Genomic DNA, 19,235 nt, shown 5'->3' on the forward strand with positions numbered 1-19,235 from the left:
AGTTCCACGGGAAAAAAGAGAAAGGGCCAAGAAAACAGAGGATAACCCGAGATACTTGCGCCTGGAGTCAGGCGAGATGATCGAGTTACCTCAACAATCAACCAGTAGGCACTAATACGAAAACGACTCCTTTTTTCTTAGAGAAAAGAAAATATAAAACAAAACTTTCCGACTTAGTCACACAATTTATTTATTACGTTGCGAGTAGCATTGATTCGCTGCTAACATTTCAATACCATGCTTACTTGTTAATTATAAATTCCAAACATTAATCGTGGCAACTTCCTTTTAAAAATATTTTTTTTTCTTTTGTTCTTATTATAAAAATTATTATGTGTATTATCTTTAGACTTGTATTATTGTCAAAATTGATTTAAAATAAAATAAATAACTGGCACATTCCTCTAGATCATTCCATAGAAATTCTTGCTAGACTCAACTGGGTTCTTTTGTATGACATCACGTTATAACCCGAATAAATGAATCATAATCCAACGAAACAATCGAATTTCTTAAAACACTACGCAGGAAATAATGGCAGTAGCAACATCGAAAAAAAATTGATGATAACAAATAAAAATATACAACACGAGTAGACGTTCTGTCGATCGTTAAGATTGTGCAAGCTCTAATAATCGAATCCAATTAGTCAATAGACTCATACGATACTCTCTCACATCACGAAAAAAAAAAAAAACTTATCAGTACCATAATTAAAATTATACAAAAATTCTGAGTTGGGAGGCGCCATGTATGAAAATGGTTAACGTGAAATAAGGTAAGTTATTGTAACATACATTATTATGAAAATTAATGATCATGTTTACGCCAACACCCACGGGAGTCACTTTAACAACGATGCAGAAAGGAGCTACAACGATTCGAGCTATCAGACCAGGCTAAGCATCGATCTGGAAGGGGGTAGCTGAGACGAGGATTGTAGCGATCTCGCGCTCAGCCTGTCAATGCTCGCAATGGGCAATCGATTAACATCGGGTGCCGTCAGGCGACGGCGTGAATTAAGACATCCCTCAAAACAGATGACCCAATTAAGGAACGTGCAGTGGCCCCACTGCCCTAAATTATTGATTAGTAGGGATACACGGAGATCGTGCGGCAGCTAGAGAACAAGCGGCGACACACTCGAGAAGTATCCATAAAAGTAAGAGTGCCTCATCGCAATTAAGTACTGAAGTTGGTGAATTACTACCAGAAAAATAGTTCAGTTGTGAACATTGGCAAGAAGATTAGTTCAGTTGTGACCCATTGTCAAGAATCTCAGGCGAGAGCAAAACAGATGTCTGGAGGAACAAGAAAGACCGGCAGAAGCTATCGTCGTCCATTCGGAGAATTCGACGAGGCGGACACGACGCAACAAGCGTGAGCCTGATCTACATTTTAATAATTCTTGCATGGATTTTGTGACATTTCGACTATCTTCTTATCTTCTAGTAATTTACTCTATACCTTACTTTGTTTCTCGAGTAACTAACGCCTTAAACTCACAACTTAACAGAAGACTCGAAGGTTCGAGAAACCGTAGCTGGCTAAGGTCACGCATTGTTATCGTGTGTACGGCAGACTCAATAATTTGTAAACAACGTATAACGACCAACATAAATACTCCCTGAGAGATTGTACGTTAGAGCATCTTTAAGTATAACGCTCAATTTAATTGTTACTGTCAATAATAATAAGTTAAATAATTTTGTAATCGTATGTGGTGTGGCGTTGGAACGTTTCGCGTATGATTCTTTAGTAACCTGCAGTAGAGTCGCGATAGTTTGCGAACTTAATTTCAATAATTGTAATTATTATTATAAATAAACTAGAGGTCCTGCTTGCAGGCCAGTTAATTACTTGACTTATTTCACGTACCTTTAACCAGTGGAAGTCTGGTATAAAACTTCCTGGTGCATTGCGGGCATTAAAAATTACAATTAAATAGTTTAATTCGTGAGTGGGCAAATTCTAGGCTCTGAGACATCAGGTATAGGTGGCAACAGTTAGACTGGTGGACTCATTGTCGCATTTGGCGAGTTTTTTAATCAGTAAATTATCGACAGCAAAGTTTCATATCTTTATGTGAAGAGTGTAAAACAATTTTTTTTAAATTTGTGTTAGCATTTGTTATTAATAAATTTTTCATACAAATGTGTAATTTTTAATTATTTAAAATTTTCCTGAACGTTATTTATTGGCTCCATATAAACGATTACCAACAGAATGTTGGAATTATTTAAAATTTATTAGTAGTATGTGAATGTTTTATTAACTTCCCAGTGAGAAGTTATAGTAAACATAACAATGAAATTTGTTGTAAATAATGAAAAAAAAGATCTATGAGATATATTTGAATTCTTCTAACGCATAATTTTTTCTTTTACTAAAATGGAGTAACTAACCATATCAAATGAATAAAAATAGGTCTGAGCACCCTTTGTCTGTGCTAACACGACGAACTTTCCATTAGTAATTGTGTATAACAAATTAAAATAGTTGTAATCAATGTTTGTTAAAAACATTCAAATACATGTGATATACGAATTACTTATTCAATAAATACAATTTTCAAGTGTTTATATCTAATTCATATTGTTATAAACAATGCGTAATTGTTAAAAGTCATATTTGGTTGTGAACAATAATGTCTAGTCAATATCGACTCAATATTCAAATGAAATTGTTATTGCTTGGTTTAAAAGTATTTCAAATAGCTAATCTTTTCATTTTTTTATTAGTAATTTTCTTATAAAAAAAAAACGGTTCGATCGAATTCGTTCAAATTTCTTTCAAGTCTTCTTTATAATAATATCTTTCGGATTAATTCTAGTTGAAGATAATATCTTGATCCGTTCTAAAGATATCGAAAACGAAAAAAATGCTGACCCCCGTACATACATACATACACACACTCATCATTCTAAAAATATGTCAGCATGCTTGCAAATATCTTGAAACGTAAAGATTTAATCAAAATTCAAATTTCGCCAATCGACCCAATTATAATAACTTCCTAATGGGAAGTTAAAAACACACTCATTTCGTTTTGAACAATTCCATTTGTTATAAAGAATGGAAACGTGTTCTACTCGGGGTGTTTTTTCATTTTTTCGACTAGGAAGTTGGTCGTGTGGACCTTTCGGGTCGCACTCAGACCACTGCAGAGCACTGATATTTGCTTATAAAAAAAATAGCTCCAATAACAATTCTTGTTATTGGTAAATTAATTTTTCAATAATGAGTGATGCTCTTTCTTTCGATATATTCAGTAAAAATATTACTTTTTTTTTTTACTTTCCAGTGGGAAGTTATAGTAATGGGTCCGATTTTGCGAATCCCGAATTTTCACATATATCCACGTTTTCTGGTGGCCAGTCGAATACGACCGTTTTCCAGTCGACGTCTGTGTGTGTGTATGTACATATGTACGTATGTGCGCTCGGAATTATGTTTTACCTCGATTATCTCGAGAACAAAAAATGATATCGACGTGAAACCAATTGCATTCGACACGTTATTCCGCAACTGCGAATTGATTAGATTCTTAGCAAAATCAGTCGAGTAGTTTCTTCTGCAGAATCAAAAAACTGGAAAAAACGGTGAACTATCTGAATTTTGAAATTTATAAATTATATCATTTTTTAGACAAAATTATGAGATCGTTCAGAAACTATGAATATTGAATGTTTGTAATAATTGTACAGGAAAATGATAACTATATTTTATAGAAAAAAAAAATTTTTTTAAAAATAGAATTAACAATAAAAAAATTTCAAACTTGTGTTGAAATGGTAAAAATAGCATTGGAAACAATATGATAGTCAATAATGATTGTTGATAATATGAAATTGTGTTCATAGTAATTGAACATTGTTAATGACAAATGATTATTGATCATGATAATATTTAAATAACAAATTTTAAATTGTTATAAACAATACAAATAGAAATCTATGCAATATATTTGAATTCTTCCAACGTGTAATTTTTTTTTCTACTGAAAAAAAGTTACAAACCGTATGACATAAGTGGAAACTCACTCTTTTTGTTTATAACAATTAAATTCTTCTTAAACATTTTAAAACGGGATCTATGCATGATATTTGAGTTCTCCCAACGCGTACTTTTTTTTTACTGAAATAAAGTTACGAACTATGTAAAATGTATGGAAGCATCCTGCTTTCGTTTATAATAATTAATTTGTTGTAAACAATAGAAAAAAGGATTTCTTTGATATTTTTGAGTTTTTCCAACACGTAATTCTTTCTTTCACTAAAATAAAGTTACAGAACATGTAAAATAATTATGAACCGAATTTTTTTGTTTGTAACATACAATTTGTTGTAAAGAAATAGAAATTGAGTATTACGATAAAATACGAATCATTTCCTTTTTTTATCAATGCTTACGCATTTATTATTTTCTTATTAATTTCATCACACAGCAATAGGTACTGGAATTGGCTTATTCGCGGACGAAGTCGCGAAAATCTGCTAGTTTATAATCAATTTGATTTTAGTGAATAGCTAATGTATATAAGGGTATACTTACCAACAAAAAATTTAACTATGTTTCTGCAATTAAAGGTTAGTTTATTATTAAACAATAAATACGAGCGTATAGTTTTTGATCAAAAATTTATAGGCAATATTGTAATATCGACGCAGAGCCCGGTTGTAAATACCAGTTGTCAACAGTAAAAATAATTTTAAATAAAGCAACGCTTTTTTCTGTTAGTTTTAGAGCCATCTATCAATTATAAACATTGAATACTGTTGTTTTACATTCTGATTTGTCTTATGTTATGCTGATTTTTCAAAATATTTCAGACTTTTACTTCTCTACTTTATTAATTTTTTCATTTTTTTCCGATTATTTGAGTGAATTGATGTTTAACCACCGAATTCGTATAGCATACGTCTCCGATCTTTTCTTTCGTTTTTATTTTTTATTCATTTATTTTTTTTTTTATTATTTTTTTTTCATTTATTAATAAATTTTATTTGGTCTTTCTTTCTTTTACATGCTTATTGATTCATTTATTTATTAATTTTTTTTTATTCTTGATTTTTTATTTACCAATTGATTTATTTATTTTTTCAAGCATTTATTGTTCATTTTTTTTTATTTCTTGTTCTTTTTTTTTTTTTTGATTCATTCTTTTTACTATTTATTTGTTTATTTGTTCATCCATATATTTATTCATGTATATAATTATTATTTTACTTATTTATTCATCTTTTTTTTTTATTCATTCATTTATTTTTTTTACATTTTCTTTTCATTAATTATATTTCTGTTTCATTTATATATATATATATGTATTTTATTATATATATGTATTATATGTATATATATATATATATATATATATGTATTTATCTATTTGTTGTTTTTCCATTGATTTCTTTATATATTGATCTATTATTTTTTTAAATTTAAATTGCCTAAGTATTTATTTATTTAATTTTTATTATTTATTGATGTACTTTTAAATTTATTTATTAATTCATTGATATAACGATCAATTTGTATGTTTTTTTTATTTTTCCATCGATATGTTCATTCAATTACTGATTTTTTTAATATTTGTCTTTTTATTCAATTATGTATATATTTTTTTTTGTTCATTTTCATTATCATTATTATAATTTTTCTACATTTACAGGCCGAGGATGGAGGTTCCTACTACTCTCATAAAGAAAAAAGTGGTGGGATTGAAAAAAAAAGTAAAAGAGCAAAGAAATAAGTAAAAAGGAGACGCTGCTCGGGGTAGAGTCAGAGAAAGTGAGATGCGTCGAACATCTAATGCCGCTCTGGAGGACACGTTTCACCGTAACATCTGGTGAAACGAAAGTGTCTACCAGAGCAGTGCCATTTAGGAGAGGCGTATACTAGGAAGATACCCTGAGTCCTCTTCCATTTTGCATCTCACTGCTGCTATTATCTGTCACTCTACGCCGAACGCCTGGATATAAAGCTAGACGAGTCTCCAACTGCGTATATAAAGTCACACATCTATTCTATGTGGATGACTTGAAAGTGTACGCGGCGAGTCCTGAGAGACTCCGAGCAGCCCAAGAGATTGTGTCCGAGTATACCAGAGCAATCAGCATGGAGTTTGGGTTAGACAAGTGCGCAGTTGCCTACTTAGTAAAAGGAATATCGCCGAACTGGAGTGATAATGTCGAGCTTACAGACGGGAGCATCTGGATGCTGGAGAGTCATACCGATATCTTGGACAGGCACAATCTCCTTTACAGGATGTGTCTGTTATCAAAGATACTCTCCGCAGTGAGTACAAGGGGCGACTCAAGAGAATATGGGGCTCTGAATTATCAGGCCCTAACAAAGTCAGAGCCACGAATATGCTCGCTGTCCCAGTCTTGCTATACTCACTCGAAGTTCTTAAATGGCTCCGAAAAGAGCTTAAAGATCTGGACATTATCACGTGGAAAGTGATGACATTACACCGGAGTCATCACCCACGATCTTTTGTCCAACGTCTATACTTTCCCCGTGATCTGGGAGGGCGTCGACTACTAAGTTTGAAATGTCTACATGACAGGTTAGTAATAGGTCTGGCTTATGACATCTATGAGAGCTCTGATCCCCTTCTCAAGTTCGTAAACAGCTTTGAACTATTAGGAAGAGATGCGTTCCTATATAGAGCAGCATATCAGGCAGCGCAGAACCTCGGCTCAGTTTTTGACCCTAGCAGCCCAGACGGTCTAAGGCTTTTGCAATTGACCAGAGGGCAGCGAAAGGTCGATATAAAAACAACCGAGCAGTTAAAACTGCTCGACGAACATGTGGCAAAGTCCTTACATGGTGTGTTTTATCGTCATCTCGGAACACAGGACTTGTCACACCAGCTGACTTTTCAATACCTTAAGTCAGCTGGCTTGTTCTCTGAGACCGAAGGATTCATTATGGCCTGCCAAGATGGTGTATTGTCCACCCTCGCCTATCGGCGTGATATTGTGCATGAACAACTCGAGGACATAAAATGCCGAGTTTGCCACGGTGATGTAGATGAGACACTATTTCCTGTGTTATCGGCTTGTCCGATATTAGCGCGCTCAGCCTACATTTACCGGCATAACGTCGCTCTCAAAGTGCTGTATTACCACCTTCGGCACTCTTATGGAATAGACGAGACACCAGTGCTGCCCTATGTGCCTGGTGAAATTGAGTCAGTCGTTGAGAAGAAAAGAGCAAAAATTCTCTGGAATTACGCGCTTTCTACGCCTCATCGTATTGAACACAATAAGCCGGATATCACTCTTTTCGACCATACCACCAATTACGTATATTACATTGAGTTTTCAGCCCCGGCTGAGACAAATATACGTACAAAGGAAGAGAGTAAACAGGAACGCTACAGAAAGCTCATGGAGGTCATGAAAAATGTCTATCACGAATACACAGCGCACGTGATAGTCCTGGTGATTGGTGCCCTCGGAGGGATGAGGGACCGCTTTTTAACAGAGCTTCAAACAATACCAGTCCACCGTAGTCAGGCTGAGATTCTCGCGGCTCGTATGCAGAAAGCGGTCATCCTTGGTTCTCTCCGAATCCTGAGACGTTTGTAAAAATCTTGGCTGAACGGCTGCAGCCCCGGCTCACCCTCAAACCTGAGGGAGTCGGGTGCCTGCAGGATAATCCTGTCTGGTCAGGGATCCCAGGGCTCCGACCTACCTGGGCCCTAACCAGACACCTTTGACGAACTAAAAGGAGATAATAATAATAATTGTTACATTTGTAACAATAATAATTATTATAACTACAAAACATATTGACTTTATTTCTCCTTTCCACTGGGAAGTTGGTCGTGTGGACCTCTTGGGTTGCACCCAGACCACTGCAGAGCACTGATTTTTATTAAAATATTAAGTAAAAAGGCGTTTAACGGCATATTCCGCCGAAAATGCTTGATTTTCAGCGTGTCATCGCAGCACTGTACATTTTTACGTGTCCACGATAGTTAACATTTGAGCTCTACTCTCCAAGTTTTATTATATAAGAGTTAAAAAAATTTGTTTTAATGTTCAATTAATAAATTTATCTATATAGAACCGTTGAAGTTCGTAGGGCAAGTCTCTCATAATCATATGGAAAATTATATTCTTTACTGTGTAGATGTTTTCCACAGGGACTATCCCAAAATCTATCCACAGAAACTGTGGTGCCACAGCTACAGTAGAAAGTAGAATTCGTTCTGAAACTTTCTGTAGCGCTTGCAGTAGTTATTGCTGTAGCTGAGCTAAGTTACACAATATATCACTGCAAACATTGAAAACTATTTTATTATTAATCAGCAATTATACTTAAATGGCGAGTCGCTCAATTACTAACGAAAACAATCCTTAACATTTTGCGTACGTACATCTTTCTGCAAATCATAATTTAAGAATAAAAAAAGACTTTTTTTATAATTGTTAATAAAGGATCTTTTCCGATCACTTGGTCTTTTTACATTCGACTCTTTAATTAATTAGTTTTTTTATATTCAGTAGTGATAAAAAAGGGAAAAAAATCTGCATTTCAAACATTCTTTTAGCTAAAACTAGTTCTTTATGAATGAATTGTTTTAGGATAAAATTAATCAAGAATTATGAAATTAATTTTTCTTATACTTTTTTTTTTTCTTTCACGTTATTTTTGATAAAGTAATATTACTCCTATTCAATCATTATTATTACTATTAGCCATTCTATGTTTTAAAAATAAACGAGTGTATTTTTATTTCTTCACAATAATCAATTAAGTTTACTTTTTTATTATAAATTCATCCAGATAGTTTTACTGTGCAATTTTTCAAAGTGATGTGTTCGAAAGTCATTTATAATTTGACAGCATTTCTTGATTGAAGTAGTAGAGAGAAATCCAGAGATGTCCAATCCTTCTTTGAGTGTTCTTCCCGTAATAACTCTAGAAACAATATATCATAAATGTACTTACTTTAAAATATAAACTTTCAAAAGACTGAACAGTCTACTAAACTTCATCTTAACCACGGCACGTGCGATGGAGTCAATTGAGGATGTTGCACGTCAGGCTAAAAGGTGGCCTACTCCAGTGATCACGAGGAAGTCTAGGTCCCAACAGCAGTCAACTCAACCTCAGACGACTCGAGCCTCCAGGCATGGGGCTTAAAACAGACAGGCTGATTACCGTTGTGATCAGTGCGACAGTCGAGAGCATTATTTAGTTGACTATACATCTTTTGCAGCTCTCTCTCAACTGAAGCGATACAAACTGGTCCTCTCAGCACGGCTGTGCTTCAATTGCTTCGGCCACCACTTGATCCAGTCTGACAAACGGTGCAATGGGTGCAATCAGAAGCATCATTCAACGATCCATACACCCCGGACGGAGTCATTGAGAAAGAGGGGATATATACCAGGCCACGAACCGCAGCCTACTTAAAACAGTCAACAGCTATCAACCTCCCAGCAGTGAGGTGGTAAAGCGCCATTTCCATGGCCAACTCCAAATCACACTCATCGATCTGAACAGACTTCTTACTAGGTAACTTATCATCATAGTCAACTCTCTGCAGTCAACTCTGATTATGCTTCAGTCAACTCGTCAAGAAGTGGTGTGATCACTCAACATGCAGACAACTCAATGATCAATGGTGATGAATCATGTCAATCTATATGTGCTAACAGGAGTAAAGAATGCTTCTCTGGTGACTCGACGGAAGAGATGACCTTGGCACATGAGGTTTCAGCCTCAGAAAGGTTGAGGGTCCTAGAAGAAGGGTCACTAGGTTTGGTCCGATCTCCTACAGCTCAAGAAAAGAGACAACTTTACCTCAGTCAGGTCTCAGACAACTCACATCATTCAATGATCCCCAAAAACAATACAGACAACTCATAGATACATGATAATTGTTGTAATTCTATTACACAGACGACTCGGTTTTCAGTAACAACTCACGAGCAATTAGTGGTTGAGTATATATAATAATAATTGTTATAAATATAAAAAAAAATAAGGTTGTGGAAGAGTTCATCAGTAAGTAAATAATCATTTACTATTATTAACTTCCCGGTGGAAAGTTATAGTAATGGGTCTAATTGTGTAAATCCCGAATTTTGACATATTTCTACGTTTTAAAGTCCTCAGAGTCAAATACGATTGTTTTCCAGTAGACGCCTGTATGTGTGTATGTGCGTACGTTCATCCGGAAATTTCCTGGCCGATTATATCGAGAACAAAAATGATATCGACGTGGGGCCAATTGCATTCGACGCGTAATTACGTAACTTAAAGCTGATTAGATTTTCAGTACAATCAGTTTAGCCATTTCTTTTATACAACCAAAAAATTAGAGAAAATGAAAAACGACCTGAATTTTCCAATTTATAAGTTATACCATTTTTGAGACAAAATTTCAAATTCTTTTTAAGAATATGAATATTCAGTTATTAGAATTCTTGTATGAAAACATGATGACAATATTTCTTAAAAAAAAAAATTTTTTTTTAAAAACCAGCTATGAAAGAATTTAATCTAATGTCAGGATTGAGAAAAAATCATTAAAGATGCTATAACAGTCAACAATAATTGTTAATAATATGGAATTGTGTCCATAACAATTGAACATTGTAACTAACAAATTATTCATTACATTAATAATTGAATAAAAAATTTTAAATTGTTAAAAACAAGAAAAAAAGGGATCCATGCTATATATTCGAGAAATTTCAACGCAAAATTATTTCTGTTACTAAAAAAATATTGCCAACCGTATGACATAAATGAAAACATGCTTCTTTATTCATAACAATTAAATCTGTTACAAACAATAAACAAAGAGATCCATGCAATATACATAGATTTTTTTAACGCGTAATTTTTTCTATTACTGGAAAAAAGTTACCTACTGTATGGCATAAATGAAAACATGCTTTTTTGCTAATAATAATTAAATCTGTTATGAACAATGAAAAAAGGAATCCATGCAACATTTTTGAATTCTTCTAAAGTGTAATTTTTTCGTTTACTACAAAAAAGTTACGAACCATATAAGACAAATAAAAACTTCCTCTTTCTGTTTATAACAATTACACCTGTTATAAATATCAGGGAACAGTTCGTATGCAAGGTATTGAAGTTTATCTTACAAAAATTTTTTTTAATTACACATCAGAAACATTATTTTCATCGACTCTGAAAGTGTGTTCTATGTCAAAACTAGAAATCCCCAATGATGTTAATTTATCTCGTTTAAAACATCCTCCTTTGTATCCAATTATTCCTCCTCGTGATTTCGCCTCTTCAGTAATATATAATAAGAAATTATTATTATTTATAATGAGGATTATCGTACTCATCTTTCATCGTCAACCCATGAAAAAACATGGTAACGAATCTTGATATCCTTTCATATTTAGGTGACAGAATATGATATCCAATATCGTAATGACTTGAATTTAATTCACCACTCTTAACATCAATACGAGCTATTTCTTCACAATAAAATACTTCATTTATTATGAAACCATTCATATCGATAATATGTGTAATTTTAGTGTTTTCCATCATAAAAAATGGTTAAAGATGATGCTAAATTCAAGATTAATTTTTGACTGATTCATTGTTAGATTACATCCAACATTATATACATTTTCAAACTAACGTTCTTTTCTCCCTCTACTTATTACATTTCTAATTTCCTGTTTCTTGAACGTATTTTTGTGCCTTACATGAAAATCTATATTTACTTATCATATTGAAATTTTGAAAGTATCGTTTCAACATAAAAATACAGTTTATCGAATATTAATAATTCAGATGCAAGCGGATTTGAACTAGAAATGGAGTTCTCTCATAGATTTTAACCGGAGTGTAGTACTGTAGAACTTTTAAGGGTTTAAGCTGGAGTAGTTGAGTTCTCATGGGTTTAAATTGGAGGGAGGGAATAAAGTAAGTGGAGGTAAAGGGTACGAGGTGTTTATAATTTAAATCGTAGGCGAGAAAATCAATTGAAATTAAAAACAAAAATTTTGTTAAGAATTTTGTTTTTTTTTTGTTTATATTGCGCCGAATTATAAACACTCCCTTATCTCCACTTACTTCATTGCTCCTTTTTTTATTCATCTGTATCATATTTTTTCCATTGTACAGATATATTTCGTACAATAGAATTCGAAAATATTCGAAGATTAGAATTAAAAAATTATTACTTACATCGAAATTTATCCATCAGCTTTCCAGCACACAATGTAGCTAGTGCAACTTTCACAGAGAATACTTGAATTTTATTGTTATCACTACAAAAATCAAAAAAATTTTAATTTTAATTCTAGTTTATCATGATTTGGAAGTTCAATCGATTTTCTCTTATCAATCATTAATTATTCATTTTAAGCCTCAAGCAATTAGGTGGATGCTGTAGAAAGGAATTGAAAAATTGATAAAGTTCCTGAATTGCTAATCTATTAACGGCATTTCTCACGCAACCATGTTTTTTATTTAATACCACGGGCTTTGACCGAGGCACAGAATATTCATTATGTTATTTCATTGCCAACATTAAACACTGGGTGTTAGATACGATTTTTAACATTTACATATATCTATAACTTTGTGAAGTATGAGTAGTGCGGCAAAGTATGACGGCTGAACAGGCACGACTACGGTTTCCGTGGCACCGCCATTTGAGGATGTCTTTAGATAGATCGACCGAAAATAAGTCGAAAATGAAGCATAAACTTTTCGATATCTCTCTTTGTTTTTGAGATATTGAGATTGAAAGTCCAAAATTTTGAAATATGTATATTATAGGATACCTTCATAATTTTTTATCATCAATCATTCGTAACAATGTAAATAAAATGATTTTTTCCTATTTTTAAATAAATAGTCATGAAGAAATGTAAAAACAATTTAAAAAAAATTTTTTTTTTTTCAATTTTTTCCAATATTTTAGTAATGTCTAAGTGTATTTTTAAAAATTTTACATAATTATTTAGTATATATTTTAAGAGAAGGTGAAAATCAATAGCAATAAGACTTAAAAATTGAGGTTAACGATTACTACTCAAGAGAAAAAGGTAACAAAGAAAATCGTCAGTTTTGTGGTAAAACTGGACATACTGTTAAGAATTGTTTTAAAAAATCAAATAGAGTTTCATCGAATGTAAAATTTCAACTTTGTGGGGAAAATGGTCATGTTGCTAAAACGTGTTGATTAATTAATAATTCAAATAAAAGCAGTGAAAATAAAGCTTATAAATTCTATAAAAAATCTGGTTATTGCATTTTTAGTCGTTTTCAGGAAAACTTGAATGTCTCTTGCCAGATAGGCGTGGGGTCAGAGGCACTTCAAAAGCGTCCGGTGACATCGACTTTGGAGGAGGAAACCGAAAATGAGTACTAATCATGAGCGTGAAATTAGAAAATTTAGATGGCTTACGTTTTATTATTGTAGTCAAAATAAATAAATGTAAACATGTAATTATGATGATAGATTCGAAAGCTTCTTTGAACTCACTTAACATGAATGAAAATGTACTCTTTTTGTTTATGACGATTGAATATGTTATAAACGATTGAAAATGGGATCTATGCTCTGTATTCGAGTTTTTCGATCACAAAGGTTTCTTCTTTCTGTTTATACCGAATGGGTTTGTCCAACACAATCCTGGCAAAAATCTGTCGTACTGTAATTAGTCAACAACTAAAAAACAGTTCTATTTTTTCATTAGTGAATTCAGTGCTAAAAAAAATTTCTGGAGTTAACAATTTAAAACTAAGCCCTGCGGACCAGCAATGTACAGACCATGTTAAGAAAACCCACACTAAAAATAATATAAGTAAATACATCGTAACGCTCTCTTTAAAATCATCACTTATTTATCTTGACGACTCATCAGTTGAGGTAAAATGTTTAAGAGATATTCCCAGAAGATTAGAAAACTGTAGTCAGTACGAAAGACTTTATACTGAATTCATGGGTGAGTATAAGAATCCAGAATACGTAAAATAAGTACTCACCAAAATGACTGAAGCATCAATCGACTATTTTTTTTAATCATGAAGTCTTGAGAGAGAGAGCAGTGCACTATGACTAAACTTAGAGTAGAGTTCACTAGATCCAGTTACCTTTTTTCTTGTATATCCCTATAACGACTATACATTAGTTTAAAGAACAAACCAGATATTTCTGATGAGTTTCCTTCTTGGAGATATAAGAACTACCCGAGAAATTGAGTTCATCGCGTTGAATACCTGTAACTAAATGCCATTAGGTAGTATGTTGCTGGCAAATACAATTCAGTTAACTCTGCTTCGAGAAGTTTATCACCAAAGAAGTAATGAAATCGAATTCTATAAAGACATGGGGTATTATGGCTATTGTAATCATCTAAAAAGGGCAAAATCCAATTTACCGTCTGTTTGGAGAACAAGCATCTGAAAGAGTTATTACTAGAGCATCGGACAAATTGGCAGTTCAATTCTCATAGCACTTTATACTTCAAAATACCAATTGAGTTTGTGTTGAATGCAAGACCACTGAGCCCACTATCTGGAATTCCATTCGACCTGAAAGCACTAATGCCAGGTTACCTTTTTATTGAAAAACCACTTAATAAGCTGCCTGACATTCCACTACTCGACTTTTCTGAGTCGAGAATTTTTACATGGTAATTAGTTGTACAGAGACTCCAAAATTTTTAGAACAGATCACCGCCTAAGTGCATGTGAAGATATCAAGCAATTTCTAAGTGACACTACCCCTCTAGTGAGATCAAGGTTCGGCACATAGTGATGATGACGGACGAGAGATTTTCTGCAAGCATATAGCAACTTGCTCGAAAAAGAAAATACATGCAGGGGTTAATAATAATAACAGAGTCCGCACTGTCGAAGCAACAGATACTGCCTTTACAAAATTAATAAGGAAAAGTCGGATATATTGTACCGATTATTAGTTTAACGTCAATTTTTCTTTTACATACAAACTTATACCCATGAAAAACTTTTATAATTATAAATCAACGGCTTGGCTATCACATACAAAAAAAATGGGGGTCTTAGTTTGCTTTTAAGGTAGTCAAACATGTGTTTTTTGAAGATCTACAAACGATTCAATTCAACCAACGAGTTGTTTAAATTGTACTATAGGAGTTAAAATCGTGCGAGTAATAAATACAATATTTATTTACATAAAAATATCTATGTTTGAGGCAGTACTCAATCTTACAGACACGAAATTTGCCTATATACACCCAGATAAAGAAAAACAATAATAAGTATTTATAATGAATTAAGAAAATTATAACCGATATTTACTTTTATTCTGTTGAGTAAGGTTTTTTTATATACTGTTCGTTTTATGGCAACATAGAAACTATAATTGAATAATATTTTATCACTAACATATCGTATGTCGAAAAATAAAGATGCAAAACACAATAATAAGTATTCTATTATTTTCAAGACTAAAAAATCATCAACACTCTACCTACTTTTCTCTGTTAATTAAAGCAATTTTTGAATTATCGCAAGGTAAGAACTTAAATTTATTAATTGATACGACATAATCATATATGTCTTAAACAAAAAGAAAATTAAAATACAACAATAAGTATCTTACATAAGGTATGATAATATAATCACTATTTTTCTACACTGAATATTATTTATTGTCCGCCCGAACATGTACTTCTCTAATTCGGAAATATGATGTACCAAATTATCTTCTATGTCGTGGTTAAATACCGGTAGTCATTCTTTTAAGCAGTCTTGTTTTTCTTTTTTACATGTGGTAAATTTGTGGCCTCGAAATTCAATAAATTCGAAGAAATTTTTGTTTAAGCTTATTTCTTGCTTTTCGTTACCCGAACGGGATCTCTGTGAGTCTTCTCTGTTTCATTGAAAACACTTTTTTTGCACAAAACGACCCATTCCACTGTAGTAAAATTTAACTAACTGTGTATTCAAAAATAAATCAGCTGACAGCAACATAACCTTCAAACTTAACAACTCCGTAAAATCAATGTAAAAGAACTGATAATATTACTATTGCTTAGCAAGTGTCGAGTTTCTGAAAATTGTGTTTTTGTCCGTTTTCTGCTTATGTAGCGAAAACAGTTATAAATACGGAAAGAAAGTCAAAACCTTTTTTTATAGAGATTCAAGTTCTTTACGGAGAGTCCACACAGCACCTGTCTCTCTTTAACGATTAAATGTATACAGCATTCTGAACGCGCGTCCTAAAACATCATTTTAGGCGTTCCTGCAAAATATGCTGAAAACCTCTTTCAATTCAAAGTTTTATCGAACTGTAGCTTGTTGCAACTTTAGTGCATAAATCAAAGCATGTGCACTAAACAAATACAAGTAGGTACTTTTTAGGTAAGAGCGTCCGGACTCAATTACTACATTTAAGGCTGGGTAATACCATCCAAAAAATATTCGCTTTATATCAGAATTGACAGTAAAATTAGAAAACTTGTCGGATATAAAAACTACTTAGTCGGTAACAGCTTTTAATTCGTTGAACCACATTAAGACAATATCTCAGAAAATTCTATAGAAGAAAGAATTAATTTAATGAAAAGTGGTGAAAACATTTTAAATAATGATATACTGATCTAAAAAAAAAGTCTTTAAAATGTGCAGACATTTACATCAAGATCCGGAGACACATTGCTTAAGAATATTTTGCTTTAATTTATTCATTGTATTTGTAATGAACTGTGATGATTCATTGTGATACTTAGTTGTATAATGAAGATAACATTTTTGTAACATCTCTTAATTTCTTCTTGGCACGAAAAGTCCTGGCATATTGTCTAAGGCCTAATCCTTACGCGATTGGAGTCACGATAGTTGATATTCTGCCAACATGTTTATAAATACTAAAAGACACTTAAGAGGAAAGGATAAAAAGTAAGTGGTCAACTATGAAATTAATTTCAGCTTTACTTCATATAATACGTATAAGTTCAGTAAAATTTACTGTATTTACTATGTTCTGTCATATTAAAAATATAGTGAAAATGATGAAAGCCATGCTTTCCTCGTCCGAAGGATGGAAATCGAGTTCCTCGCCTTCTAGGGCATAAATCTGGAAAATTATAACTCCACTTGCTTCGCAAAGGCATTTCCCAGGATGTATATACCTGCGCCTTAAAAAAGGCACGGGGATACACGTAACTAGCCCGAGGCCTTATAGCATACCACTACGAGTCTGACCTCAATTGGTCAATATTTAGACATTGGCAGCCCTAGGTGCAAGGCTTGGAATTTGGCCTCCTATAGTACCAACTTTATCCGCTTTGGTCGTTGGTCGCTAACGCGTCTCGCGCTCGCGTGTTCGGTGTATCCATAATCGGACTACTATATAGAGCAGTACGAAGTGGGGCACGACAAACTATAATCTGCCTCCATGTAACGCGACATATTTTAAAAAACAGAAACATCTATGTAATCACGGGGCCTGGGTGCTACGATACTCGCACATTTTGTCTCCCATCTAACTATTGCCCCTTGTTGATTTAGCGCGCTCTTGCGACTCACATTTACAGTGCCTAGTAACACGCTAATTTAAATTGGAGAGATAGCGTTCAACTTAAAGACGCAATGTTCAATTGTAAATAACTCAAAAACTCATCAACATTACAAGATAAATTTTAATGTACAATCAATGATGACAATTAGGTTCAATTTGAATCCAAAATAAGATTTATATATTAAGTATTTATCAATATACGAATTAGGTCACTCCCTCCAATTCTGTTTTAATTCAATTTCTATTTGTAATATATTGATATATTGTAATTTGTAATATAATAACTTTATAATTTACTTATTATTGGCTTATTAAAATATATACCTTTCAATTATTTAATGGTTTTTATGTGATTCCCTGCGTAACGCCAAATTGTTCAATATTATAAGGAGCGGCTATATTACCATGCTCGAGAGTAAAAGTGGAGAGGCTGGCGCGTGCTGAGACTGAGTTCAATTTACACCGGCACTTCAACTGCTCGTATATCCTTTCGTGAAAGCTGCTTTTGCTTTACTGACACGAATAAAATCACCAACACTATATTTAGGCTTTTTGAATAGTTTTTTACAGCCCTTATTGTACTCATATTTATGCTTCATATTCAGAAAAGCTGTTAACTCATAGTTGAAATCATTTTCAACAGGCGTAAGTTTTGTAGCACTATGTTCAATGTTATTGTAAGCGGTGACAATTATTTGTAGAACATCGATGTATCATTCTGTAGGTGTGTATGTAAATTAACGCCTTATTCGCTTTTTTAAAGTACGATTAAATCGTTCATCAACAGTTGCTTTGACATCCGAATTTCTAGCAGTTCTAAAAATAATTAATTACTTTTCTATTTAGAATTTTTCTGAAATCAGAGCCCAAAAATTCTCTACCACGATCTGTCGGTAATATGTGCGGTAATCTTTTATTACTACGTCTAAAAAAGCACCCCATTACTTGAGCAACAGTTAAACTTGTTTTGTTAAGTGATAGTATAACCCCTACAAATTTACTTAAAACATCAATAACAATTAATAAATATTTAATGTTATCATTATAAGTAGCAATATTATGTAGATCAACTAAATCTGCTTCCCTGACATCGTCAACATGTGCAACATTATATGTGCGCCTTGAAAAACGCCGCCTCGTGGGACGGTGTAACGTGTAAGCATTTTGATTTTCTAGCTATTTTTTTCACATTATCCCTGTGTATTCTTTGTGTATAATTCAGCAATTGGTTTGCACCAGCAAAACCTCTGCCGGATGTTCAGGACGTGTAATACATCTTTTTAAGAGCGCCTATCACTTAAACGAAAAATTTGAACCATTTATTTTTACACTTCCGCTTTTATACTTCTGACCTTGACTGGAATTTCTTCAGGACCCTATCGATCACAAATTGATCAATATTATGATCAAGTGATTTATGTATTGTTTTCCTAGTTTCGTTACCTTATCTCGACGATTTTTCACTGTCACTTTGAGTCAAATGCTGACTTACTGCAGGACGGCTCACATTTTTGATTAATCGCAAATACTCTTTCAGCACTTGTGAATAGGTATTCCACTTCTCACGTTCATTTTGGTAAAGTGTAGAACATAATATGTAATTCATTTTTTGATCAAGGCGCCTTGATGAGAAATCACAACTTTTATCTAACCTGCTTGTAAATAATTGTATATCGAGCGATTGAAAATTCTTCAC

General features: G+C 33.0%; 1 protein-coding gene across 4 annotated transcripts in view; it reads right to left on the bottom strand.

The window, feature by feature from the left end:
* LOC118070371 (dystrobrevin beta) overlaps positions 1–19,235 on the bottom strand; it is a 300,960-nt gene that overhangs the window by 223,872 nt on the left and 57,853 nt on the right. For all 4 annotated transcript variants that reach the window (XM_035088930.1, XM_035088929.1, XM_035088931.1 and 1 more), the window contains one exon: positions 12,208–12,290. In XM_035088930.1, the coding sequence (XP_034944821.1) occupies positions 12,208–12,290 (83 nt within the window). The remainder of the gene's footprint in view (positions 1–12,207; positions 12,291–19,235) is intronic.

The sequence above is a fragment of the Chelonus insularis genome, unplaced genomic scaffold (genome assembly GCF_013357705.1).
Source record: "Chelonus insularis isolate UGA/USDA-ARS -01 unplaced genomic scaffold, ASM1335770v1 contig_57_pilon, whole genome shotgun sequence".
NCBI lineage: Eukaryota > Metazoa > Arthropoda > Insecta > Hymenoptera > Braconidae > Chelonus > Chelonus insularis.